This window comes from Phasianus colchicus, chromosome 1 (genome assembly GCF_987193195.1).
Source record: "Phasianus colchicus chromosome 1, bPhaCol1.hap1.1, whole genome shotgun sequence".
NCBI lineage: Eukaryota > Metazoa > Chordata > Aves > Galliformes > Phasianidae > Phasianus > Phasianus colchicus.
In genome coordinates, this window is record NC_143436.1 from 173,804,923 (window position 1) to 173,831,484 (window position 26,562).

At 39.1% G+C, this 26,562-nt stretch overlaps 2 protein-coding genes across 10 annotated transcripts in view; both read left to right on the forward strand.

Moving 5' to 3' along the window:
* Positions 1-368: 368 nt before the first annotated feature.
* Positions 369-16,894, forward strand: SPART (spartin). Of its 7 annotated transcripts, none has more exons than XM_090133030.1 (9): positions 369-456; positions 5,697-6,536; positions 7,639-7,836; positions 8,817-8,921; positions 10,591-10,720; positions 11,539-11,733; positions 12,708-12,866; positions 12,946-13,036; positions 15,317-16,894. In XM_090133030.1, the coding sequence occupies exons 2-9, from the start codon at positions 5,706-5,708 to the stop codon at positions 15,501-15,503; spliced, it is 1,896 nt and encodes a 631-aa protein (XP_089989156.1). In that variant the 5' UTR covers positions 369-456; positions 5,697-5,705; the 3' UTR covers positions 15,504-16,894. The 7 variants fall into 7 exon arrangements, with proteins under 7 accessions (XP_089989156.1, XP_089989155.1, XP_031471490.1 ...); XM_090133029.1 differs by lacking the exon at positions 369-456 and adding an exon at positions 508-842; XM_031615630.2 differs by lacking the exon at positions 369-456 and adding an exon at positions 509-834.
* Positions 16,895-18,140: 1,246 nt separating this feature from the next.
* Positions 18,141-26,562, forward strand: part of CCDC169 (coiled-coil domain containing 169) — a 29,237-nt gene continuing 20,815 nt past the window's right edge. For 2 of the 3 annotated variants that reach the window (XR_016462721.1, XM_090133067.1), the window contains exons 1-4: positions 18,141-19,872; positions 24,374-24,498; positions 25,010-25,120; positions 25,212-25,252. Coding sequence is in view for 2 of the 3 variants with exons in the window: in XM_090133067.1 (XP_089989193.1) it covers positions 19,811-19,872; positions 24,374-24,498; positions 25,010-25,120; positions 25,212-25,252 (339 nt within the window). In the remaining variant the exon portion in view is untranslated. The remainder of the gene's footprint in view (positions 19,873-24,373; positions 24,499-25,009; positions 25,121-25,211; positions 25,253-26,562) is intronic. The other variant, XM_031615632.2, reaches the window with a different exon arrangement.

Here is a 26,562-nt window from a genome sequence, read left to right on the forward strand (position 1 = left end):
AGAATACACAGCCTTCCTCATACAGGAGATGTTCCAGGCTCTTCATCATCTTTGTGGCCCTCTGCTGGGCTGTCTGTGGGATATCCCAGTCTTTCTTGAACTGAGGAGCACAGAACTGGACCAGATGTGGCTTTACAAGGGCAGGGCAGAGCAGAGCGGAGGATCACCTCCCTCGACCTGTAGGCCTCGCACCTCAGGATCGAATTGGCCACAAGGGCACCACACTGCTGGCTCATTGCCGATCCGCTGCCCGCCAGGAGGGCACCCGTGCTAGGCTCAGCTAGGCCTGAAATCTTCCGTGTGCAAGTCCAGCTGCGCAGGGCTTTTATTTAACACGATGGTCAGTGACGCATAAATAACGAGCTGCAGGCTTATATTCAGAAACAAGAGCCGCAGTTTCACTGAGATGTGTGGTGTCGCGGAGATGCAGCAAGCACACTACGCCTCACCGCGCAGGTGACAGTCAGCCCAGGCGGGGCGCGGACGTGGGTCGCAGGCCGGGCGAGGCCCCGCCCCGAGCCGGGGGCGGAGCGGCCGCTGCCTCCTGACCCTGCAGGCCGCGGCGGGGGCTTGCCGGGCGTAACTCGGCTCGGTTACGCGCTGCCGAGAGGCCGAGCCCTTGCGGAGAGGCTCGGCGGGTTGTGGCGAGGAGGCTCGTTCGGCTGAGGGCGGCGGGAGGGCGGCCGTGTGGCGATCGCGGTGGTGCCGTGGTTGCGCCGCACGGCGCTGCGCGCTGAGCCGTGCTGGGAACCGGTGCCGCTCGAAGGGAGCGAGGAGACCGGATCGTTCCGGGTTACAGTGTCGCCGAGAAGCAATTGTCCCGTAAGTGGCTCGGTACGGCGGTGAGGGATTGTTTAGCAGAATTCCCTGCCCCGCGTGTTCTTCCTGCTTTGAGAGGGTCGGGTCGGGCTTAGGTTGTTTCTATCTGCTGGTGAGAAATCTGTCGGTGATGACAGGCCTGCTCGTAATTAAAAGTGTTAAATAGCAGTCTTGCGTAACTGCGGGTCTGGTTGGAATCGTTTCCCTTTCCCGGAGAACACGAGATAGTGACGGTGCCTTTGTACGCGGTGCGGTGCGTGGCACGGCTGCCAGCTGCCCCGCCGTGCGCTCACTTTCCGTTCCAGGGACGTGCCGGGTTGGCACTGGAGGGCTGGCAGCTCTGCCCTGACAGCCTGCGATGGAAGCTCAGGCCACGCACGGCGCTGGGGAGGAAGTTGGTTTATGAGGAGAAAATAGGCTTGAGACGGTAGTGCTGAGAGGAGGGCGCTGAGGCTGCGGGATGGTGGGCGTGGGCGCTGCGTGAGGTGCGTGCTGGAATATCCGACGGTGGGAGTTCTCTGAAGTCCTCCGTAATTATAAGAGAGTAGGAATTACCATGTCTGGCTTTCATATTATCCAGCCCTAAGTGCTTAAATATCAGCTGTAGGCCACCGCTTAATGAAAAATTTAAGCACTACTCTAATGAGACTAATTTAAATAAGCTAGAAGGGAAAAAAGAAGGTGAAGTCGATCAGCTGGTACCTACTATATTCATTTGAATCCTTTATAATATTTGTGTTAGATCACTACGTTCTCAAAAGTTACTGAAGCTTTTTATAGATTAAGGCTTAAATAATTCTGTCTGCATTGTAGTTCTCCATCACCGCCTTCATCTTTGAAATCAGTGGCTGACGGAGAAACAGCTGACATATCAGAAGATCTCTGGATTAAGGGGTTGGTTTTGTTCTCCCGTAGCCCCACCTACAAGTTTCAAATACAGGGAGCTGGAAAGCGTGTTCTACCTCTGTCAGTCAGGATATTTAATCCCCTTAGTAAGCATTAGGCGTCATGTTTACCTTTTCGCAGTTAAAACCACAACCAAACTGCTGGGTTTTAAAACTTTTTTTTTTTTTAAATAAAGAGGAGTTTGCTGCATTAGAGGAAGTATAGTCAGCCAGACAGCTGAGATGTTACAATATCAAATGGAATCCACACTGCCCCCTGCCCTTTAGCCTCCCTTGGCCAAGTCTCTTGGCACCAGAGAATATATCTGTAATGTGGGGAAGAGGGCTGAGGAATGAGTCAAGTGCTGGTTTGATCTGTGATTATCTGCAGTGCCCCGTTAGCTCTTTTCTTAGTTCCTTTTTGGATCAGATTTCTCAAAGACAAGTTCCTGTGAGTCTTACTGAGCACTAGGAAGGCATCTGGGCCAATTTGTACATCTAGTCACTGGGCCAAAGGTTCAATTTTGGAGCTCTTGTATTTAGCAATATGCACTTGGCCATTTGTTCTCCCTTTAAAATGTAGGGAATAACAGTGTACAGAAATAGATTACAATATAATGGATGCTTAGGTACTGTATTAAGATCATGCACTGAAAAAGATATTGAAGACTGATATTCCTTGTGTATGATCAAGAAACTACTTAAATGTTCGATTTCAGAGAATGTTTCCTCGTGTTCTAAGGGAGCAACCCAGCTAGCTTATTTACTTCAGTATACCCACCACTATTTTGTATCAATTTCAATTCATTCTTATTTATTCATTGATTAAATTCATTCATTTGGGCTGACTTTTAGTTATGCTGTATTAAAATCAACTGTGAATTCCTTCCTCTGTTTCTAAGCGCGTTGTCACACCAATGAATAGTTTGGCACTGACTGCTGTACATGCAGCACAAATTTGGGATGTTTCAAACAATCAGAGATGAGTTAACAGTGCTCCCACTCTTCTGAGTTGCTAAGCCTGTTTTTGTATCTCTTTCACACATGGCCATGCAGTGCTGCCTTGTATGCACTGGTCCTGCTGACATCTCAGTTTCCTGACACGTCTTTTATTTTGGGTTAATAAAGATTGAGCTTTAGTGAGAACAGTGCTGTTGACAGTACACTGAGCGTATGGAGTGGTACATTACTGTTGCTTACTCTTAAGCAGAAATGCAGCTGTTACTTTTGGATTTTACTTGATATTTTTTCTTGTTTTACACTAACAATTGTTAGGAAAATTATTTAAAATCTGGATAGTATCTTTGCCTTAGCTGCCCCCAACAAAACCAAATCAGCAAAGCAGGCAAAGCAGGTGATGGTGCTGCAGTTTTTGTTCACATAGGCAAGTAGTTACTGCCCTAAGCAGGGACTTTATACAGGATTAAATTCACAGGCACTAAAAATGTCAAAATGCTAAATGTTGCTCATAAAGAAGTAAACTGTGATACTGGCTTAATCTCTGGCCTTTTTTCTTGCTCTTTTAAGTCTTTTCTGTTTTAGAAGCTTCAAATAATTTTTGGATCACAGTTCCTCACTGTTAAGCTGTTTTTCATCTTTATACCCTCCTTGAAAGAAAAATGGATTTTCAGTAAATGCAAGTGTTGATGCAGGATGATGTTGTCTCAGAGCCACTAGGGTATTTTTGCTAGCAAATTACTCGACATGTGTATCTTTAATTACTCCATATACTTGGTTAATGTCCATAATTCTTTATTATGAGGGAACTTAGTGTTCTTTCTATGAGTGATATAGGGACAAAAGAATGGTTATCCTAGGCCATAAATCTTCACCACAGTGTATAATCTTTCATATAAGGATAAAGCTGTGTCTGCCACGATGTTTGCTCTTTCTGGTTGCTTTCTAGTTGCCTGCTGTTGTGTTGGTCAGAAGCATGCTCAGAGTTCTAATCTTTATGCTTAGTGGTTACTAACTGCATATTTTTTTTTATGCCAGCATTGTTCTTCAGCCTAAATCAAAGATACCAAACCTATTGGCAGCAGGTCAGTCAGCCAAAGAATCTCCTCCAGCCCTAAGTTCATTTTTCTGCTGTGGAATATGAAATGGGCGGCAGGGCTGGTGACTTGAGGGGCTTGTGACCTGTTCTACCAGGGCTGCCTTCTCCAGCCCTCTCTTGTATTCCTAACCACATGGCTACTACTGGGCTGAAATGCTCATAGCTTGTGTTCTGCATGCAGTAGGATTGTGTCACATCATGCAGGAACAGGTGCAGTACAGACTACGTGACGCTTCTGTCATCTGACTGCAGATGCATCACTCACACAAATGCCATCTGCTTTTTGATAATAAAGAGTGTGGGAGTAGAGCACAGCATTCAGTCTTTGCCTCTAAAATGTTCTTCACTTTTGAAGCTAGTCTGCTTTTATTGGAGAAGCAGAAAGATATTTATTTCCTTTGCTTTACTGCAGTGGCATAAACGAAGAAGAGCTGGTGTTTCAGGGTCTTAATGAAAGCTTGGATTTCCATAGTTCTTTTCTTCCTTCCTGACTTACTTTCTTTGTTTCATCCAGTATATTTATAGAGACTAATCCAAATTTCTTAGCCTTTGTTTTATTGGCTTGATGGGCCAAACTTATTTCCCTGGAAAGAGGTAATTAGTGCACCAGAAGTTTCAGTAACCTTCCTTTCTTTTTCTGCTCTGGTGCTGCTTTATTAAATGTGGGTCGGCGCTGTGTGGGGAGTCTCACCTGTGCTAACTTGTACAGTGTGTAATGGAAATATTCTTATTTTTGCACTGCTGATTTTTTACTTGCCTGTTTCACGGCCATGCTTTTTGTAGCTTGCTGTCATTGTGGCTGACAAGCATCTCTAGATTTTTCTTCATTCTTCTACCTGGCTCATAGCAGAGAACTGTTTTGTTTTGTTTTTTCTCCCTGAAGATATACTCTCTTAAAATAATAGGAAAAAGTTAGTAAGTGTTGAGTAATACAATATTAGTAGACTGTTGATAAGTAGTATCCTTTTTTTGTTGTTGCTCATTAGTCTATTCTAGTATCATAACCTACACTGAGCTGTTAATGGCTTTCAGTGCCATCAGCAAAAAATTTCAATGGAGTTTTTTTTACATTGTGTGCTGAAAATGCTATCTTAGTTCAAGAACAACTTATATTTGCTGCATTTAGCCAAGTTCAGTTAAAACAATGGATTTACACGTTTTGAAGTTCAAATGAACCCACTGGATTATTTCCTGCTCTTTAATTGTTCGTGTATTTCTCAAACAGCCTAATGTGTGCATTCCAAAATAAAAATAGAACCAACAACCTTTTGTACATTCAGGATTTGGTCACCTGGGGAGAAAGGAAGGGAAAACATCGGTCTTCCTTCTCCCATTGTAACCGCTGTGAAGGAAATAATTCCCTGTTTTCATGCTGTAAAGCAAAGCTTTAACTTCCCAATTCCATTGGAGTGTTGATGTTAGTTGGAAAAGATTTATCATAATTTGTTTAAATCTACTGAGTGCTTTCCCTTCAGTCATTTAAATAAAAATATACTGAGTTTGCAAGTTCAGCCTTTGTTTAAATAGACAAACTGTTAGCTGAGTTTTTTAATGTCATAGGGATTTTGGGGGGGAAAACATTGAAAGTAAGGGTAGAATTATTTTTATTCCACTGTTTGGTACTGATCTTAATATTTTTTTTTTTTAAGATAGTATGCTTAATGTCAGGATTCTCTGTGTTCTTCTGATGCTTCTTAAGAAATAAATGTTTGGTGTAATTACAGGTGATGGTTACTGAGTTAAATTCTTTGCTGACTGGGAGTCATACGTTCTAAAGCTTAATAGGAGATAATTGAAACATCAGAATTTGTACCAAGCAACTAGATAGCTCTTTCTGGTAATACACACAGTATGGTCACCTTTAGAGAGGCTATTTCATTGTAATGTAAACTTCGTTTGGCTTAATCTGTAAATACTCTTACCAACTCGTATTCCAGTGTGCAGCAATGGAACAACTGCGGGATCCAGTTATGCAAGAAGATGCAAATATTAAAGCTATTAATGAAGAGTACACAAAAGCCTTTATTTTTATCAATAAAGGACTACATGCAGATGAATTGGGTCAGAAGGAAGAGGCAAGAAATTACTACAAGCAAGGACTTGACCACTTGCTCCAAGGAGTTAGTATTCCATCACAGGATCCTGCATGTGTGGGACCCCAGTGGGAGTCTGCCAGGCAAATGCAGCAGAAGATGAAGGAGACCCTCCAGAATGTGCGCACTCGACTTGATATTCTAGAACAAAACACTCCACCTGTAGGAGCAAGCCCTGCTGCAATGGATGCCCTTGCTGGAGTGCCCAAATTGTACCCACACATTCCTTCCACAGAAAAGCCAGAAAGGCCCCCCCCACCTAATGTTCTGTTTGTACCAAGTCAGCCACCTGCAGCAGATGAAAGCGTTGCAGCTGCAAGCCAGGGGCAGCTTCCATCTATGAGCCCATCATCTGCAAAACCTCTGTGTCTGCCAAACGAAGCGCCCCCTGCCTATACTCCTCAAGCTACCGATGGCCACTTTACTGTGTCTTATGGCACAGACTCAGGGGAGTTTTCTTCTGTCAGTGAGGACTACTACAGAAAGTGTACTCAGCCACCTCCCCTTCAAAACCTGGGAGTGGATGCAGATGAGCTGATCTTGATTCCCCAAGGCGTACAGATATTCTTTGTGACTCCTGATGGGCAGGTCAGTGCTCCTTCATATCCTGGATATCTGCGCATTGTGAAGTTCTTGGATACAGATAGTGAGATGGCCCAGAATCGTCCACCTGCGTTTCTTCAGGTAACAGGAAAATAATTTTCTTTAATACATATATATATCAAAGTTTTAAACAGCAGTCTTCTTATGTTCTTCCTTTTCTAAGTCTTTGTGATGATATGAGGGATTTAATAGCCATTAGAAAAGATTATTTTCTGCAAATAAACAATTTCATGGCATTTCTGAGAAAACGTCCTCAGTGTCTTCCCAAGGTTCATGTGTGCTTACTTTTGTGATAAATTCCATGTTCTAAAGGAATTGGTTGACGTTTCTTTTTCATTTCATAAAACCAAATTCCCCTTCCTCACACTGAGAAGAAGTATTGATTCATATGTTGTAACATTTAAATGTTCAGTATAAAACAGATTTATGTAGTACCCAATTAGTCGCAACTAGCAATAAGGTATTGTGGTCAAATTAGAGAATCTGAATGAAGAACTTCAGAGCTTGTATAGGTCCAGGCTGTGAACTACAAATGAAAAAGATGCATTATTTGGAGATATAGATAGATAGATAGATAGATATTAGTGCTTACTTCTTGTGGGCACATTCTGTAATGCACGTTGTAGTTCTGATCCAGTTTCCAACTTGGAATCTTCTTGATGGAGAGAGACCTCTTTGATGGAGCTGTCTCAACAATGAAGGAGAAACTTTGGCAAATAAAAAAAAAAAAAAACTATTCCTGTTTTTGGTTCCACTGGTTAGGAATTTTTAGCAGGCCAGTGATTGCCATACATTCTCTTTATCCAATCATGTAAACCTGTCCTGAGATCAGTAGAAAGTAAGAGACATTGAGTCCTGATTTATTTGGCACTGCACTTTATCTCCTTCTGCAACTAGGCCTCAAGACTAGGCTTCAGTTAAGAAGCTACCAGCCTGAATTATGATCCTGTGGAAATCAGTATCTCCTCTGTCAGAACTAATCGAGACTGCCATCTTCACAGTCACAAAGGTTTTTGAGTTGATTATGGTTTGGTTTTGTATTTTTTTTTCACTAGATATCTAAGGCTTTTTTTTCTTACTAAACTATATGGAAAATCAACTTTCTAGTGCTAGTCAGAGCATTCTGTCTGTCTTTTCTTTTTAAAAAGGTCCTTTAATTCCTTTACGTGTATATCTTTTCCAGGTTTGTGACTGGTTGTATCCTCTAATGTGCAACCAGTCTCCTGTTCTGTGCTGCAATACGGGAGTCTACATGTTCCCTGACATGATGTCCCAGATACCAGGATCCTATGTGGGAGTAGTGTTGTCTTCAGAGCTTCCAGCAGCTGACAGAGAGCTTTTTGAGGATCTGTTAAAGCAGATGTCTGATCTTCGACTCCAGGTAAATTCCCCAACTGCCTTTTCTAAACCAACAATGAAAGGTGGAAGTGGTAATATGTCAGACAGTTTATACTTAGTGTGTGTCTTATTGGCAAGCTCACCAGTGAGAAATAAAGTAGCCAAGATTTAAGGGTACCAAGTAACAAAACTGTAGGTTCTGTGAGATAAGGGTACTGAAATTTTTAAAATAATGCATTATAAGCATGGAGAAGAATTGGAAATCACTCTGGATATTTTCACTATTTTTCCTACAGAAAAACATAGGCCCCAAAAGAAAATTCTCAGGAGAAAGTGGGATTTTTTTTCCTGTGGGTGTACATGCACACAGTCTAAGTGTAGTTTGGATGACAACATTCAGGGAATATTATTCACAAATGCAATTACAGTTCAAAAACGTTAAGCAGCTTCAAAGACAACCTGTGAAAATACTGAGTACCTCAAAAATCTGCCTTCAAATGGGATCTCAAAATAGATTTGTCTGATACCTCATTGCAGTAAGATTTTAACAGACAATAGGAAAAAAAAAAAACCACATAATCTAACAAAGATACAATAAGATACAGTGACTGGAAACAAAGTGAGTTATGAGTTACCATAAGAGTGCTTGAGCACCATGTCAGGAAGAATGGTAATCAATAATCACTTAGTAGTTCATAGCAAGATAATTCCTGTTTGTGGAAGATACCATCTTATTGAATCACCAAGACTTGAATGCAGTGATGATGAAGAACCAGGCTGCAGCATGTCATGTGGGTGGAATTCTGTTAGAAATCCTGTTGAGTTCAGCAGGGAATTGTAGAAGTACAGAAGGCCACTGCTTTTTACTTAAAAGGGAAAAGTACTGCAGAACTGTGTGATGTTTCAGTGCAGGACTTACTGGCTAAATCTGTAGTCTTTCCTGTGTAGAAGTAGATCCAATTGGATGTCAGTGTAGTCCCTTAATTGTCCTAATTGTGAATGTTCCCTGATGTGATATCACAGGTGCCAGGATCCCATGAGAGAGTAGGGTTACCATCAGAGCTCCCAGCAACAGAGAGAGTGCATTTTGAAGATAAATTAAAACAGATGTCTGGCCACAAAGTCCAGGTAAATTCCAGGACAGTGATTCTAAAATTTTACAGTAACAAAAGAAAAGTTATCACTTAAGTGCTCCTTATAACTGCTGAGATTCCAGACCTGTTTGACCACAGCAATGTATCCTCCCACGGTGTGTCCTGTGGTTTTATTTGTTTGTTTGTATATTACTTCATAAGAGCAGGTTCAATTGCTGCAGACTGTCCTGCTTTGCAAATCAGTCGCAGATTTCTGGATTTTTCATAACTTTGATATAGCACTAGGATATAACTTCATTTTGGCAAATGATTTTAAAGCCTAATATGGTGTCTATTTTATGTGTTTTATATAGTGGTCACAGGGATCTAACTAGCAACCTATGTTTAATGTGACTGTAGCATAGAATCTTAGACAAACCGTTTCTACACGTTAGCAAAGCCCATAGAAGAGTCTTTTAATTTTTTTCCACATGGTGACCCAGACTGCAGCAAAAAAATATACATGGAACATACTTTGGTTTGTGTTTGTTTGTTTTTAATAGGCTTAAGGGTTTTCTTTAATTGTAGATATGTATTAAGGTTATTTTTCGTGCCCCGCACTCAAATTATTTTGGTCATCTGCTAAGGGCATTTCTTGAAAATGAGGATTTCAGATTGTGATCAAGCAGTCATTGATGACATCCTGCAAGTCAGTTATACTTTGTTAATCTTTTGGGTAGCAACTTACTGAGACTTAATCCAGTCTTTTCCATTAGTATTCTTGTTGGTTTTTTACTGTGACAGTCGTCTTTGTGCTTAGTGTTACATCTTGCTAACACTTCCGATGAATCTAAGAATTCCATGCACTATCAAATACTATTCCATATTGTGTGTTCTATTCTGTTCATAGGTTTCATCTATGAATATTTTCATACAGGTTCTTTCAGACAAAACAAAAATATTTTCTTTCTATCCCTCACTAATAAGCAGTTTTCAATCTCTGAAATGTTTACTGTTCTTTTATTTTTACTTTTTTACATTGCAAAAATACTAAAAATAGAATTTGAACTGAAACCTAAATCATTACATTTTTTTCTGTCTTCTCTAGTTAAAGTTCAATTATACATTGTGAACTGTGCAGTGTTACACTTTTTAGAAACACTAAGCAGACCTTGGTGGTGATTGCTACATTTGAATGATTAATGTCTACTCAAGAAACTCTAGAGCTTCACATGAAATTGCACAGAACCTATTTGCCCAACTTTAAGTGTGGAGCAGTTATCACGCACAGCTTGGCATGTTCTTTGGCTGTGCCAGTCTGCAAAAAGCATCAACAGCACAGGGAATGAATAATGTCCTTTATTTTTGGATATGAGGGGAAAGAGGATGGGGTGCAAATGACAACAGCTGCATTCTTTTAGTGCAGCTGAATTCTCTGAGCAAAGACTGCAGTTCCAGTACTGGATAACAGGAGAGTTGACTTCTCTTTGAGGAGATAAGAATGATAAATGGATCAGTCCTTTATGGCTAGTTAACTTGTGCTGTAGGTTATGCCTGTTTAGTTGACCACATGCCTTACTAGCAAGCAAGTCTTCTTTTAACTGTAATGTTTAAGTGTACAGTGAGCAAAAAGTAATTGAATTCAGAGTAATACACAGAACTGGCTTTTTTTGATAATGGATATCTTGGAAGTGGATTCTCAGATATTTATTTTCCCTTGTTAGGCTCCAGAAGCCTCCAGTGATGTGATTAATTTGCCTCAGACTGTACATATCCAACCACATCCTGAAGAAGGGGAAAATCAGAAAGAATTGCCAGAATGGAGTGAGAAAGTTGCCCGTGGAATCTTGTCAGGTACGACTGTAATAGGAGAGTTACATTAAATATAAACCTGTGCAAGTCAAATAATATTTTCATCTAACTGTGTGCTAGTAGAAGCTGAGTAGTCAGAAATGATTGTTCACTAGCTCCATTTCTAAAAACATGAGGGATACGTTAGTGTGCTTTATGAAAACAGCACAGAGTTTGAATCCCCTGTCAACATTCTTGCTCAGTGCAAATGGGTTAGACTCCTAATTTGCCTATGTAAATTAGCTGTTGTCCCATGTGACTCAAACCACTGTGATACCACAGTTCTACTCTTGTTTAAGCAGTTATATTAAAGGAGATATCTGTTGTGGTTTCTGCTGATAAACAATTTTTTCCTCTGAGAAGCTTTGGAATACACAAGTGAGCAAAAGATTGGAGTAAATATGAATCTGTTAGAAGGGCAGAGAGGTTAGGTTGTATGTTTTCAGAATGTTAACAGCACTGAGATGATCGCTTCTATCACGTCTGACCCTGCTGGGACCTGGATATTCGAGGGGAAGAAAAAAAAAAGCCAACTGAAAAAAAAACACCACAAACAATTGAGTTTCTGTATTAAGCTGACATTTGGACAAAGAATGGCTGTACTAGACTTAAATAAAATGAACTGCAAAAATGTAGGTGGTGTAGGAACAGAATTCATTGCAGGAATTCATGCTGGCACAGTCAGGAAAGAATATAATTGCATAATGTAATTGGGAATGTTTCTAAGATCGGTGTTGGAGAAGCAGAGGAGGAAAAGCTGTAGGAATTCTAGTCTCTAAAACTCCACGTGTTTTAAGAGAAACAATTTTTTTGCCCTGAAGGTGCATCTTGGGTAAGCTGGGGTCTTGTAAAAGGAGCAGAATTTACTGGGAAAGCTATTCACAAAGGAGCTTCTAAACTGCGAGAACACATTCAGCCAGAAGAAAAACCTTTGGAAGTCAACCCAACTGTAGCAAAAGGGCTTCATGTAGCAAAACAGGCTACTGGAGGAGCTGTGAAAGTCAGCCAGTTCTTAGGTAAGATGCTCCATCTCACAGCATATTGTATTTTTGCCTTAGAGTATATATTTTGTGAAATGAGAGCTGGTTTATTTAGCCAGGAAATTTGAGGAAGGACTGATCTGATAAAATTCAGAGATTGGTTGTTTGTACCTGGTTATCTTCTGTGTGAGGGATGTGCTTTAGGAATTTTTTATATTGTATGACCTTGATGTATCTTTTTCTTGACTAAACTAATAATCTAGATAGAGCATTTCTCTGGTTAAAAGTTTCATGTATTTATATACATATTTAAAGTTCTAAACAGTTCAGGATGTTCTCTCTTTCTTCCTGCATTAATCACCACATATTTTAAAAGCTGTATTGTCACTATTAACTTACATTTTATCAGTACAGAATGTGTATGCACATTTGTTGATACATGCACCTGCAAAACGTGTCTGTTAGACTATATGTAGACTTCCAAATAGTAATCACTTGGTGTTCCCAAGTGCTTAGGAATCACAGGAGCTGTCAGTAACTTCATTCTGTTATTTATCTGTATTAGTGTTTTTGTTTAGTGTCTCGTGATTCATCTAAGTTTAAAAGTAAATTGATACCTAACTACTTTGAAGAGCTGGAATGATTTTAAGTGTTCTCCAGAAGATAAGAAAGGAAAGAAAGACATTTTGTTCTCCATTTACGAGTTGGGGGTAACTAAGCAGTGGAAGTGGTTTTTTGAAATTAGAGTGTGTGACAAATACCTATTTATTTAGTGTTTCTAGATCAGTCCTATTTGATTCTTAGGAAATTGAGCTGAGCAGAATCTGAAAACAAGCTTTGCTTCTATATCAGTTCAGTTACTTAAGCATGGATTCAAGCTTCTCTTCAGAATAAGCATATTTAAATAGAAGTAACACTCAAAATTCAGTGAAGCATACTTTTGATTTAGGAGTAAAGACTCTTAAATATATTGTGTTCTAAGTAATCTGCATACAATTCTCTTATGTCAGTTGAGGGAGTATGTTCAATAGCAAGCTGTGTTGGAAAGGAGCTGGCTCCTCATGTGAAGAAGCATGGCAGCAAATTAGTTCCAGAATCCCTTAAGAAAGACAAAGATGGCAAATCTGCTCTTGATGGTGCCCTGGTGGTAGCAGCAAGTGGAGTTCAAGGTAACAAAAATTCCTTCTGCTTTTTTTAATTGCATTCTTTTCAGTGCTGTGAACTCAATTAAGCTCTTCATTTTTACAGGGTTTGCAACAGTGTGGCAAGGTTTAGAAAGTGCAGCTAAGTGCATTGCTAAAAGTGTTTCAACTGAGACTGTAAAAACTGTGAAACACAAGTAAGTTATGTTTTTTGATGGCTTACATCTTCTACAGCATATCGTCATTGTGAATGAATGCTAGCAAAAAAAAGCTGATGAAAGTGAAGGAAAGCTACTAAAATACCCTAATTATACAGCATATGATAAGCTGCTAAGTGCACAATAATGAGCATCTCCTGTGAGTAAAAATATGAGATGAATGAGCGCTTCTGGTTAAATATATATATTCTCTTCTAGAACTGCTACAGATTCTGGCAGTGTTAAGAAATAATGTTCAGATTTGTATTGTTGTTCTACAGCGTGTCATTATGGGAGACAAAAAGCAGCCATTTTAAACCTCTCAAATGTGATCTTGAGTTTCTATAATGTTAGCTGGACCTCAAAAAATGAAAGAACTTCAACTATAAGCAGGTTATATTAAAGCAGTGAGGTAGAAAAGGAAAAGTATATAAGGAAGTCTAAGGCATAAATGGCAATAATAAAATGAAACCAAGTAGGCTGGACTTAGAAAATATGTGTTTGAAAAGGGTAGTGTGATCTGTGTTACTAAGATGATGCAAAGAACTAAGCTGGTAAGTGTTAATACTGAATGGTGCTTTGGAGAATAAGGGAAGACACTGAAATACCTGCAACATGTATGAAATGCACCCCTCCAAAAAGATGTGCTGTAGGTGTAGCTTTATATGGAGAGTAAGCAAAGCATTTTTTGGTTGAGTGGTGACAGTGATAAGGATAACAAAAGAGATATTGAAAAGGATTGCTGAAGTGCATCCAGGCTACTAGCAGAGAGTAAACAGCAGGAGATAATAGTGAGTCAGTTGGCAATTGGGGTTCTCTTCTGATGCATTTTAAATAGGCTAGATGGCAAGCTAACAGTGGTGCTTTCTCCCTAATATTTGTTTTCAGTAGAAATGTCAGGAGGTATTTTATTGGTGCTTTTTCACATAAATTCACACTAATGTTTTCTTTTATATATAAAAATAGGAAATACGGAGATCAGCAGGCAACAACCACTAACTGAAAGACAAAAAGTAATTACAAGTTATTATACAACTTAAAACACTTGATGATTGAGGATTTTCTCTATGTTTAGACTATCCCATTACATAACTGCATTAAAATTCTACATATCTCTTGTGTACTGGTTTTTGTGTTAATGAGAGAAAGACATAATTTCATTCTGAGTACTTTGATGAACTAACTGAATTCCCCTTAATGGAAATGGAAAGCTAAAGGAGCATTATTGTAGTCTCTCTTAAGTCAACAAAAAACTCAGCTAAAATTTATCTGCGTTGCCTTTGCTGATGGAAGAGATGCTTATAATATGAGTATGGTAATCAGAACTGGAGGAGAACATATTTCAGAAGTAATAGCTCTGCCAAAGTACCTGGCTACTGGTCTGATGGGTATTTGCAGTGGTATGAACATCTTTAATGTATGTATCTCCCCAGCTTTTTTTTTCTTTTGTACAAGCAATGCAATTCAAACAGGCAAAGGTAAAAATCAGTTATCAAACATTTAAGTAATTATTTCTGTTAAGACTATAGGTTGTCCAACAAAGTAAAAACCCTTACTTCAGTGATATTGCAGAAAAATGGCTTATGATATTCCTGAAGTGAAAATAACTAATTAAAAAAAAAAAAAAAAAAAGCAAACTGACAAATAGTGCTCCTTTGCTGTGACATTAATTCTGGGATCTGCAAATCAGACAGTGGTGATTCAAGGAATAATCAGAGAATTAAAAATGGGAACAAAACAAAAATGCTGATTCTTCTAATTGTTTTGTTGTTGGCTCCCACCATTATGCCATGGCTGCTGTTCTGATAACATGACAGATTTTTTTTTTGGCTCCTCTGATACTCTGTACTTCACTTTGGCCTTATTTTGAGGTCCTCTGAGAATCTCTGGTCATAAAAAGCATAGGAAAAAGTAACTCCACTAACTGCTGAGATCGTAATGTTGCAAGAAATACTTCCCTTTGGCCTGGATTGTCTGCTTACAGTGCTATCTCAGGAAATATCTGGCTGCTAGGAAAAACTGGAGTTTTTTAGATAGGACAGAAGCATACTGGTCTCTAAAGAAAAATCTATATGCTGGAAGAGCAGCCTTTACTCAAATGATTTAGTAATTTCTCATTTCAATCCTTAAACATTTGCCTGTCTGCTTATTCTTTGTATGTATTTAATTCTTTTTAATTTTGTATTCTTTGTATATATTTAATTCTTGCTTTCAGAAGAATAATGGTGAAGAGAAAAATACTAAGTATACACTTACAAATCTGTTGTCTTTTTTTAAAAGGTATGGAGATGATGCTGGCAGTGCTACTGACAACGCTATGAGCTCTGCAATCAATGTTGGTGTTACAGCATTTAACATTGACCATATTGGTATCAAATCTATTGTAAAGAAAACTGCAAAGGAAACTGGCCATGCTGTGTTAGATGAATATAAAGTACTGGATAAGGAGAAAAAGGATAAAAAGTGAAAACAATGAAGTATTTCTCAAAGCCTTATACGAAACTTCTAAATATGAAGTAACCACACTGCTAATCTGTGATTTAATGCAAATCATACCGTGCTCTTCAAGCAACTGTTACTTAATTTGCCATGGGAAAATACAGAGTGGGCATTCTTAGAAGGAAAAATGAAAGTATCCTTAATTCCTCATCCTTTATTGATGCAGGATATGAGTTTTCATTAAATCAACTTGCATCTGTAAGCACTTTCTCAAAACATAATACAGAATAAGAGATTAATACAGAAATGTTATTATAAATGTTTTTGTAATACACTATATTTGTAAAGAAGGTGGTGATACTGAACAAATAGGATTACTAATTCTGATAGGAATAGGGTTACTAGTTGTTGTTTTTTTTTTTTTAACTATTCTTAAGTTAATTTCACTAAAGCAAACTTTGGTATTTAATATGGACCTAAATAAGTGTTTTGTCTCATTCTTTCCTTTGTAGAGAATTTCTCTTCTCAGCTACTAAGCAGCTAGTCTTATCCAAATTTCATTTTAGAAGAAATGAAAGATGAGCCTCAGGTAACTAGATAGTAATTTCTAGTTGGCAGACTTTTTTTTTCCCTCAGCATATGAGCAAACCAAAGATTTTAAGTATTTATTCTAATAGCTCTAGCATTTACAGCTCTAGAAAAAATGTATTTTCCAGGAGAGTCCATAAGGAATATTTGAAGATTCTATGAAATTGAGATTTTTATATAGATACAATGTCTGTTTTTGCATAAATGAACATATTTTTCTTTAAAAACATTCTACTGAGATCACTGGAAACTTCTATGCATTCTGTACTTTTCACCAGTCCAGAAAGATTCAGAATACCTGATTGAAGGCATTAGGTATTTGTTTCAGCAGGTAGTTCTAACTGTCAGCATCTTTATTCTACTGAATTCCTGGTTGCACAAGGGACATCTCCAAAGTGTATAACAAGCATTTCTACTTCGGAGATGTGTGTGGAATAGAATACTTTTATATGGCTTTCTTTTCCATTTTGTTCCTCGTGTAACTTATTCCTGTTTCAAATGTAGAACTCTTGAGATGCTTTTCTACTGCTACTTATTTAAAGGTTCATTATTGAGTTTTAAAGCTGCTATACATTCTAATCTTGGCTGGACCTGCAGAAACATGAATTTACAACTTGTCTCCATTTTATGTAATCGGAAAAAATAACTATAAATGGTTGTCAGAAAGTTATCACAGTTATAAAAAAAAAAGTTAGAATTGTAATAAGTGCACATTTTGTGATGGGTACTGTAGGTGTGCACTTGGAGTGAAAAAAATGTGAAACAAAGGAACTAACCACTTGAAGTGTAACTTTGATTTATGAAAATAAAAATAAAATTGGTCAAATGGTGCTTGGCCTTATGACATGAAGTTATTGTGAAGTGACTGGAAAAAAAAAAAGGACTTCTGAAGTAGTTTAAAAAAAACAGTCTAGGAGTATGCCTACAATAGAAATATGCTCACCGATTAGAATTTAAAATATTTCAAATTTAAAAAGGCCCATCAGAAGCACATTATAACAATTTCTGTTACTATGGTCTATCACTTGCCAGCAAATGTAACTATTTTAAGGCAAATACAGGTTTTTTACTAGCCAAAAGGATTAGTTGTCATGAAACAGTTTTGCAACAGAAATGTTTGTATCTTCCTTCTCTCTATCATTTGGGTTTCATACATAGTACTTGCCCTTTAGTTCTACTGATAAACTATTAAAACCAACTCACTGTATTAAAACCAGCAGTTAAAAGTGAACTGTTACTGTCCTCAGGAGACCAACTTGTAGCACACTGAGCTGGAAAAGGATTGAAATACTATCAGTATTAGGCCAGGCATTGTTGTGCTGTTCAAACCACTCTGTTTTCTTCACATGTACTCAGCCTTCCAAATTTGTCTAAAAATTAAAGCTTTTTTTTTTTTAATTATGATGTATCCATGATCCATTATTACAAAGTTTAGTCACTCTCATTACTGAGTTGGTTGTGCTTTTGAACTTCTCCAGCTTCAGCTGTCTCTACTTAGGCCCTGAGCAGCTTCTCTCCGGTTTCTCTACCATACAGAAAAGCTTTTACATGCTTACTGTGTTAACTCAGCCCCTCCTTTTATACACTGTATCAGCTCCCTAAACCTTGTATCCTAGGTTTGTTTTCTATTCTCAGCTTAGTATGGTTTTTACTTTGGCCATCTTTTGAGGTATGGCAATCCATGTAGTACTCTCCCCTATGCTGTTTACTGAGTGCACTGCAACTGGATTTTCTAATGCACTGTTGTTTCCAAATTCATTTATTCAAAACTTTTCTGCTACAGTATTGCTCTCAAATCCTGTATTGAGAAGATTACTCTTAGTGAGTATCTCTCTGTCAAAATATACAACAATCTCCCTTGTTTCCCCTTGTCTACTCAGCCAGTCACATCATCATACCCTAATATGTTGGTGCTACTGAAATAACTAAATTTAATTCTCTGTCAAAATTAATTTTTTGTAATCCAAATGTTTACCTTCACCAATTGGTCTACCTTGTTTCTAAGCAACCCTTGCCGTCTCTTGCCTTCACATAATCTGAAGATATGTCTTTAACTTTTTTTTTTTAACCACATTGTTTTGTGACCAAATTTTATAACTTTTCTTATAGTCTCTGAAAATTTTAGACTGAAAAGAAAAGCCTGAAAACAACTAAAATACATTTGTAGCTATCCATATCTCTTTATCTGGAATGGAAAAATAGAGGAAACTCCCATGTACTGCATGGTCACTACTGTTCTTGAAGTAACTGGTAATAATCTTGATGGTTTGAAGTTTTGACCCACTCCCCCTTGATCTTGGTCCACAAGATATTTTTGCTGTGATCTCACTCCAGTTCCCAAACCATCTGGTGAAGCACATATTTAGACTTGCTGTCCTTTGCCAACCCAGCATGGTCTGGGCTCATCCTCACATGCACTCAGTGACCCAGTTTATGAGATCTCACCTAGTTAGGGCACGTGTTAATCCCTGAGAGGAGGATGGGACCTGAAAGCTTCCTAGAGAGGAAGCCAAAGAAGCGTCTCCTGGGGCAGATGGTACATGGTGGCCAGGTTACATCTTCAGAGACTTTCTTGTGATTCTGTGGCTCTTTCTGAGCTGTCCACATATAGCCTCTAGTTTGACAGCTATTCTGTAGGCTGGTTACATTCTTGAAGACGTTCTTGAAATAGCTCAGAGCAGGTAATTTTGCATTCAATTCATAAATCAAGTGATAATTCACTGATTAGATAATAGTACCAGTTCTAAGAACAAACTGTCAAAAATCACTTCTCCTAATGCATACCACACAAATTAAAATGACTTTTTGTCCTTACGGTAAGGTTTCATACTCTCTATCCCATTGTTCTACCCTCATACATTAGATCATACTGGATCACTAATCCAGCAGGAATCAGTCTGCTTCTTGGCTCTTCGCCTCCTGGTTTTCTGCTGAGTTAATTAGCAAATGGAATTGACTCAAAGAGAAGATTGACAGCTTCCAGAACTGGCATAAGGTAAGCAGCAGACATGTACAGCTAAACATGAGGATCAGGACCCTGCCATTTCTGTATCAGCAAGAAAACAGATTGGCCCATCCCAATGTCACAAGTCTTAGAGCCAAAATTCACATCATTTCAGAGCTGACTTTTGGATGCCAATGCTGGTTTTGGCTACATGAAAGTAACAATAAAACGTAACTCGTTTGAAACTTGGGAAGCAATATGTCTTACCTAGCAAGCTTGAGGGCTGTTACATAAGGCTTGCTGATCTCCCAACAGAAGTAAATGAAAAACTAGAGCCTTTGATGATTTCATAGTGTGCCAGTAAGGCAAAATTACAGGCCACCTTCCTGACAAAGGGCGGAGATCATCTCTCCAGTCAGCACTCTCCCAGTTTCACACTGTCTCTTGCATCGAGCGGTGCTTTTCCGAGCAGATGGCGGACCATTTCAGGTCACTAACCACCTGAAATTTCCGGGCTTTATGAATTCTATGGGCTTGTTAAGTAGTCACTTGAATGTAAGAGCTGCCACCGAAGCAGCCAGAGAAAGCGACAGAGGTGACAGAAAAGACAGAGGTGTCGCCATGCAGCACTAAACCGCGCGATTAACGCAGTCGGTCTCGTGAAGCTTCGCCTTTACAAAGCCAACAAGAGAGCCAGAACCACGGCCGCCGCGCAGCCGGGGCAGGGCGGGCCCCGCCGCTCCCTCAGGCGGCCGCCAGACGCACAGCGGCCGTTCCGCGGCCCCTGGCGGGGCGGTGGCGCCATGGGGGAGCGCGGCGACTCCGAAGGGCTGGAGATGGAGCTGGGGAGGGAGAGGCGGAGGCAGTGAGTGACGGGGCTGGGGCCGAAGCAGTGGTGGCCGGTGGAGGGGGGCGGGAAAATGGCGGGTGGTGCTGCCTCAGGGCTGCCTGCTGGGAGCTCCCCCAGTGCGCTCTGCATCCGTGGGGATTGAAGAGCACTTGGTGAAAACCTGGGATTGCGGGGGGAAGTGGCGGGCCGTGGTGGGCTGTAGCAGGTCAGGGGGCTGGGCTGGTGCGAGGAGTGGGTGAATAATTCCAGCCAGAATGAAGCTGGCAGCGAACGGGCAGGGGAATGGGGACGGGAGAGGGAGCAGGTGTGGGGTAAGGACGGGTTTGTGGGACAGAAAAGGGCGTGGAGGAGTGATACCTTGTTGGTGGGGAGAAGGGATTGGCTGATGAGATGATGGCAATACACATTTCTTCCCAAGGGAATAAAGCTGGAAAGCCAGATTTCGCTGTCAGTAACTATCCCTGAGACATCTTCCTAGCGTAGTTCTGCAGAGATGGCAGTGTGTGACTGCTTTGAGAGGCAAATGTTTCAGGGATCCGACTAAATAGCTTATTATTAATAGTGTTGATGTAAATGTTCCATTATGTGGAATTTCAGGGATTTTGTTTTTCTATCTTTTTTAACATCACTGCCTTTTGAATGCTAATAAACCAGAAGTTAAAATACCAGAAGCTCCTTGAGTTGCTGCCTTAATTCAGACCCTTACTTTCTATGCAGTTTTCAAACATTCAGCTCCATGTCTGTTTTTCCCCAGGACAGTGTTTATTTCAGTCTCCAGGCTGAGGGTTCTCTGCAAGCTGTTCCTGCAGTTGTACTTTATGAAATGTTTATCTGCTAGCAGGAAGGGGAAGCTGAGGTTTATCACAGAGTCAGTATGGTTGGGCATCTGTGCTCAAAACAGTGCACAAAGGAGCACGGTCATGCTTGCACCTGTGTGTGAGCAAAGGTCTTTTTAATGAATCTCCGGAGTGGTAAGTAGTGTATCAGTGTAAGACAGAAGTTATCCAAAGCAAACACCAACTCTTATTTACCAGACACACCATTTTGTTATTGGTGCTGAAATAAAAAGATGGTTGGTATCGACTTTGTTTCACTGCTGTGATTTATTATTGTTTTAACTAAGGAAAACCTGAATATTTTATGCACCTGAAGTTCTTGCTGATATTCCTGAGAATGTTCTGCAGCCATGGCCTAAAGCCCAGATCACACAAAAAAGCTGTGTCTTCTGTGCTGATCAAACAAAAAATAAACGTATTTAACAAAAGTCTCTGTTTCTATAGTGTGACAGAAACACAGTGAAAAGCCTGCAGCTCCTGGTGGATTCTGCAGCTATGTCCCATGTTTATCTTGTGCGTACAAGCAGGCAGTGCCATTATTGTGTTGTTATTTATTCAACTGTTGCCAACCAGGATTGTTAGAAATCAACATCTGAACCAGGCGCCTGTGTTGTCAGTGAATACAGAAGGCTTTAAGGTGTGATTCATCCGACCTACTTTGGTTGGCTGCTTTAGAAGGAGATGACTCACACCCTGAGAAGTTTTCTCTCCACTGGATGTAAAGAAAGCTGAGGATGACTGCTTGCAGATAGATGCATTCCTAAGTGCAGTCTCACCCATGTCATCCTTTTGCTGGCTTATTTGATTACTGTTCCACTCAGACGGTTTGGTAACAGCCCACCTACCACTCATTTAAGAGGGGATTTTTACTTCAAAGAGTAAATTGAATCATCTGTGTCAGTGAGGGGTCTTTACCTAAGTACCTGCTGATTCTCAGTGATTGTGGATGTAATATTGTGAAAGGCTTTGATGAAAGTCAGTAGCTTAACCTGACACTGAATTACTGTAATCGAGATTTAGCACAGGTTCTTTTTGGGAACTTGCATGACAAATGTTCCTAAGCTAAAGAGAAAACATAATACTGCATTATACTTCTTAATAGACAGAGGTCTTTAGGCTTTGTGTGTGTGTGTGTATGTCAGCTCACTCTGTCGATTTACTGATGTCAGTAGAGTCGCATGTGAAAATTCCATGTTGAGATTTCAGCTTTTGTGGCTTTCCAGACAAGGGGAGTTTCAGGATTTGCCCAGCACACAGCTGAGTGACAGTGCCTGGAGCTTTCAGTGCTATATATGCTCTTCCCTGTGGTGCCTTTTGTAATATATAGTATCATTTGCTTTGTTCATAGATTCTGAAGGCATCTGTATATTTTGTCTTCTACAGGAACCAGTAAAGGCCTGCCTTGTAGCAGGGCTGGAGCCCTAGAACTAATGATTTGCCTTAAGCTTCACCAGTAATGTACGCTAGTCTCTCTCCAGTAAACAAAATGGCTTCATGCAGTCTTTTGCTCATTATGTGCTCTAGATGCTGAGATCTGGATAGCAAAAAGTGCAGGAAAATGGTTTTCATCCTAAGTGGCTGTCACTTTCAAGCAAAACACCACCTGCAAACTGTCTTAAGAGGAACGTCAGAAAATTTCTGTCTGTATTTTCAATCACAGTCTTCTTATCTGTACTGCAACTTTTTTTTCGTTCACAAGAAGCTTCCTGATTTTGTTTAGTGGATGTGGATGTCATTAAATTTGATTGTTGAAAAACTTTGGGGCTTCCAGGGTTTATGGGCTTTCTTCTGTGATGACTATCAGTTGTCCAATGATACGGGAAAAGATCATGCCTGGTTATTAATAACTGTGAGGCTATTGGTAAAATCACACCAGTGTCAGTGCCCCTTTAAGTACAGCCCAGGGCTGTGGGCAAGCAGCTGCACAGAGCTGTTTTACATTCACAGTAACAGACAAGTGGTTTGGCCTGTTGTTTCCCATCACAATTAGAAATAGCTCCATAAATGCCAAGTATTCTCAATACAGTAGTAAGTTGAAGTGTTTACCAAGTTGGTCAAAGTGATTTATTTCTACACTCCTCTGTCAATACGGAGAGTGTAGTTTATTGTATATACACTGAATAAGCAGAGAGTTACTACCCTGGCTACTTTCTAGTTGCTATTGGAATACTAAATGTTTACTATTAATTAATTTTTTAATGAGAATGGTTTTCATTTCCAAATGAAAATAAGATTTTTCTCAGCAATTATGCCCTGATAGCTCACAATGTATCATTTCAGTATACATTTTAGTCAGAAGGGATATAATTGGAAGTTGGTTAGCAGCTTTGCTAGCGATGCACAAAGAAGAATAAAATCTAACGTGCTGTAAGAGAAGTTATGAGTAGTCTTGAAAAGCTGAAAACACCGTGTTTGAAGGATTCATTCTTACCATCCTATTCGTCAGCACACAGAATTTTCTTTAAGAGAAATAATTAATTTCATTTGGATATAGCTCAGCTCTATTTACATCTCTGCTGGCATCCAATTCCAGCTGTTATTTCCTTCCCAAAATGCCATTTTAACACTTGCCTTCATCACAATTACCTCTTTTACAAGCACTGAGAGGTTGATAGAAATCTGCTGTAAGTAAATGTGATCTATTAGTGTTGAAAATAGGCCAGTGATATAATAAGATTTTGTATTCCTTCTTAGCTATCTGCCTCTGCCATTTGGAGTGGGAACAAATAAGCAGCAATGATTTCCTCCAATTTTCCTGGATCTAAGCTTTTTGACTCATGTGCTTCAACTGTATCTTTGGTGAGACTTTCACCACAACATTTTTTGTCTCCACTATGCTACTTGTGCTTTCATTATTTCTTTGCCTCTGTCTCCCCTCTCTAAAGTTGATAGGGAAGAACAGCATTAGAGCAAGACTAGGAGACCCAGTTATCTTTGGTTGTGGGAGATTTCTGTCTAATTGTGACTCAGCATGTTTCTTGCACTGAAAAATTACCTGAATTACCTTTTATTACTCTTCTGCTTATTTTATTTTCTTTGAACTTCTATACTGTTTCAGTTTTTCTTTCCCTCTCTCTCCCCATTCCAGGCATCTGCAATCGTGATTGATCTGCTAAACAAGCTTTCAGTTGAAACTGATGTTCCAAACTATGGAGAATAAAATTCTGCTGAGTGTGATCATGGGATGAGCAATAGATGATACTGTTCTGATGCCAGAGCCGACGTCTAAAACTTTATTTCTAATAGAGCTAACTATTTCTTGAAGAACACTCCTCACGAATGTATTCAGAATGGGAAGATTTACATTGATGTGAAAGTTTCCCTTAAAAAACACACCAATAAATAGGACAAACAAGGGTTTTCTGTCTTACATGTTTTAATGAACTATACTAAGATTTAAAATACATCTCTTATTTCAAAAATGACTTACATATGTGTATTGTAGACCATATTCCAATTTATAGAGTTGTGTTCTCAATTCTTTTGAAAGATCTCAAGTTGGCCTTTGAAAAGTGGATGCATTCAAGAGCCTTGGTTGGTTTAGGAAATCTTCCAAAAAAACTCATATGAAATAATCACAAACTGCTTTTGAAATGTGTTTTGCTGCATTTTGTTTGGAACTGAGTTGAAAATATATTTGATTTAGTCTTTTTTTTTTTTTTTTTTTTTTTTTAAATTAGATTAATGCAAAGCCATTTTATTTACTTTTCTAAATACCACAGACAAATGCTTGAAAATTCAATATCTGAATTGAGAAAAACAGTAACAGAACTGGAGAAAAAGCTTAGCGGTGTTGAAGATGAAGGTAAGTGAATTGCAACAGAGTCTTACTAACTGAATAGAAAACACAGCAAATTGTTTTTTCTTTTGGTAGAACCTACAGTGATACAAATTTTTATGTTGGAATATTAGTTTTCCCTTTCCAAAAATGACTGTTATAGATGTGAAATGTGAAAAATTAAGGGAATTCAATATGAAATGAAAGATGTGAAATTATGGAGTACTAAATGCTGCATGGCTTCTTTTTCTGTTAGCTATTAAAGATATAACGGATGACATGAATTCATAGAGATAGTCAGTTAATATTCTGGCCACAGTAAGCCCCGTGGTAAAAAGAATCCCTTGATCTATATTTTCAACCTCTTTTGTAATTCAAATGAATGCTTCCTCATTATGAGGAATACTAACTGGAGACCTTCTCAATCTCCTGAAAAAAAAAGTAAGACCTGCTTGAAAAAAAAAAAAAAAAGTTGACTTCTACTTGAAATAGCAGGAAATAATCTGGGAAACAGAATAACCCAGTGTTTGTTTTTAAGGTAATGAGTGGAAAACCAGATATGAGATGCAAGTAGAATTGAACAGACGGCTGCAAAGGCAAATTATTATTCTTAAAGACAAAGTGGAGCTTATTCATGGAAATCCAACAGGTAGAAATGGGCATTCATAATTGTTTTTCAATAAAATTAGTGATTCTATGTTGAATGAAGTCAATGAGTTGCACTTTCTGCTTATTTGTAGATAAACTGGCCATTGTTCGCATCTTTGATCAAATGCCTGTGGTGAGTACAGTGGAATTTAATTGCTTAAGCTTCAAAACCACAGAAGAAATTACATTAAATTAAATTAATTGTACAATTTTTTTTTAATGTTATTGTTCCTTGACAAACAATATCGGTGATCCTGTTGAGAAACCAAAGCAAACAGTCCCACTTAGTTTTTCAATTGTTTCAGTTAGGCTATTGGTTATAAATTTATAAGACAGAACAAAATAATGAAGGGAATGGAAATAAAAGACCTAAATGTTGGGAATAATTGTAGTAGATTTTTTGACTGAGTAAAGATTCTGCAGTGAGGTGTATGAGATGGAGTAGCTAGACTTGTGCTGTCAATAACTGAAAAAATATAAAACCTTGATCATAAAATGATGGAATCACTTAGGCTGGAAGGGATTGCTTTGTGATTTTCTAGTTCAACATTCCTGCTCAAGGCAGGCCAGGTGCAACAGGTTGCTTGGCATCGTGCCCAGTGAGATTTTGAGTATCTCCATAGATACTCAACTTCTCAACTTCTCTGGGCAAGGCATTTCTATGTTTGAACAATAAAAATGTTTAGATGGTTTAGATGGAATTTCACGTGTTTTAGATTGTGCCCGTTACCTCCTGTCCTGTCACTGGTACCTCTAAGAGTAGCCTGGCTCCCTTTTCTTCCTCCCATCCCATCAGATATTTATATACATGAATAAGATCCCCCAACCCTTCTTTTCTCCACACTGAGCAACCCCACTCTCTCAGCCTTCCCTGCACATACCAGTGCATGGAGTTTTCCTCACCAGCAGGAAGACTTTAAATTTCTGCTTAATTGAACTTCATGAGGTTCCCCTTAGCACAGTCCTTCAGTGTATCCAGCACTACTCACAGTTTTGTAGCATACGTGACAATAAATATCAACAATTGCCAATTGCTGTTACTTTTTGTGTAATACAGTCCCAGGAAAATTCCTCATTGTATAGTAAGTACTCAATTTTTGCAGCACAGGACAAATTGGATTTTTATATGTTTTTTTTAAGGTTGTATTACTTAATATGCTTCTATTTCACCAGCTGCATTTCAACAAAGCATAAAACAACTTCTTATGCACTTACACAAGTAGAAGTGTCTCCATCTGACTCCCATGCTTCAGATTCTGAAGATTAATGGGAGTTCACTGAGCCTGGAGGAGTCTGCATGCTGTGTTAGTGGGAATTATTACCCATTTTAAGCAGAGTGTGAATAATTGATTGCTTATTCTGATCTAATTCCTGGCTTTCAGATAGTAAATATTCTTCTTAGGTTTAGTACTGTCCTAGAATTCATGGTGTTCTCTAGATGGC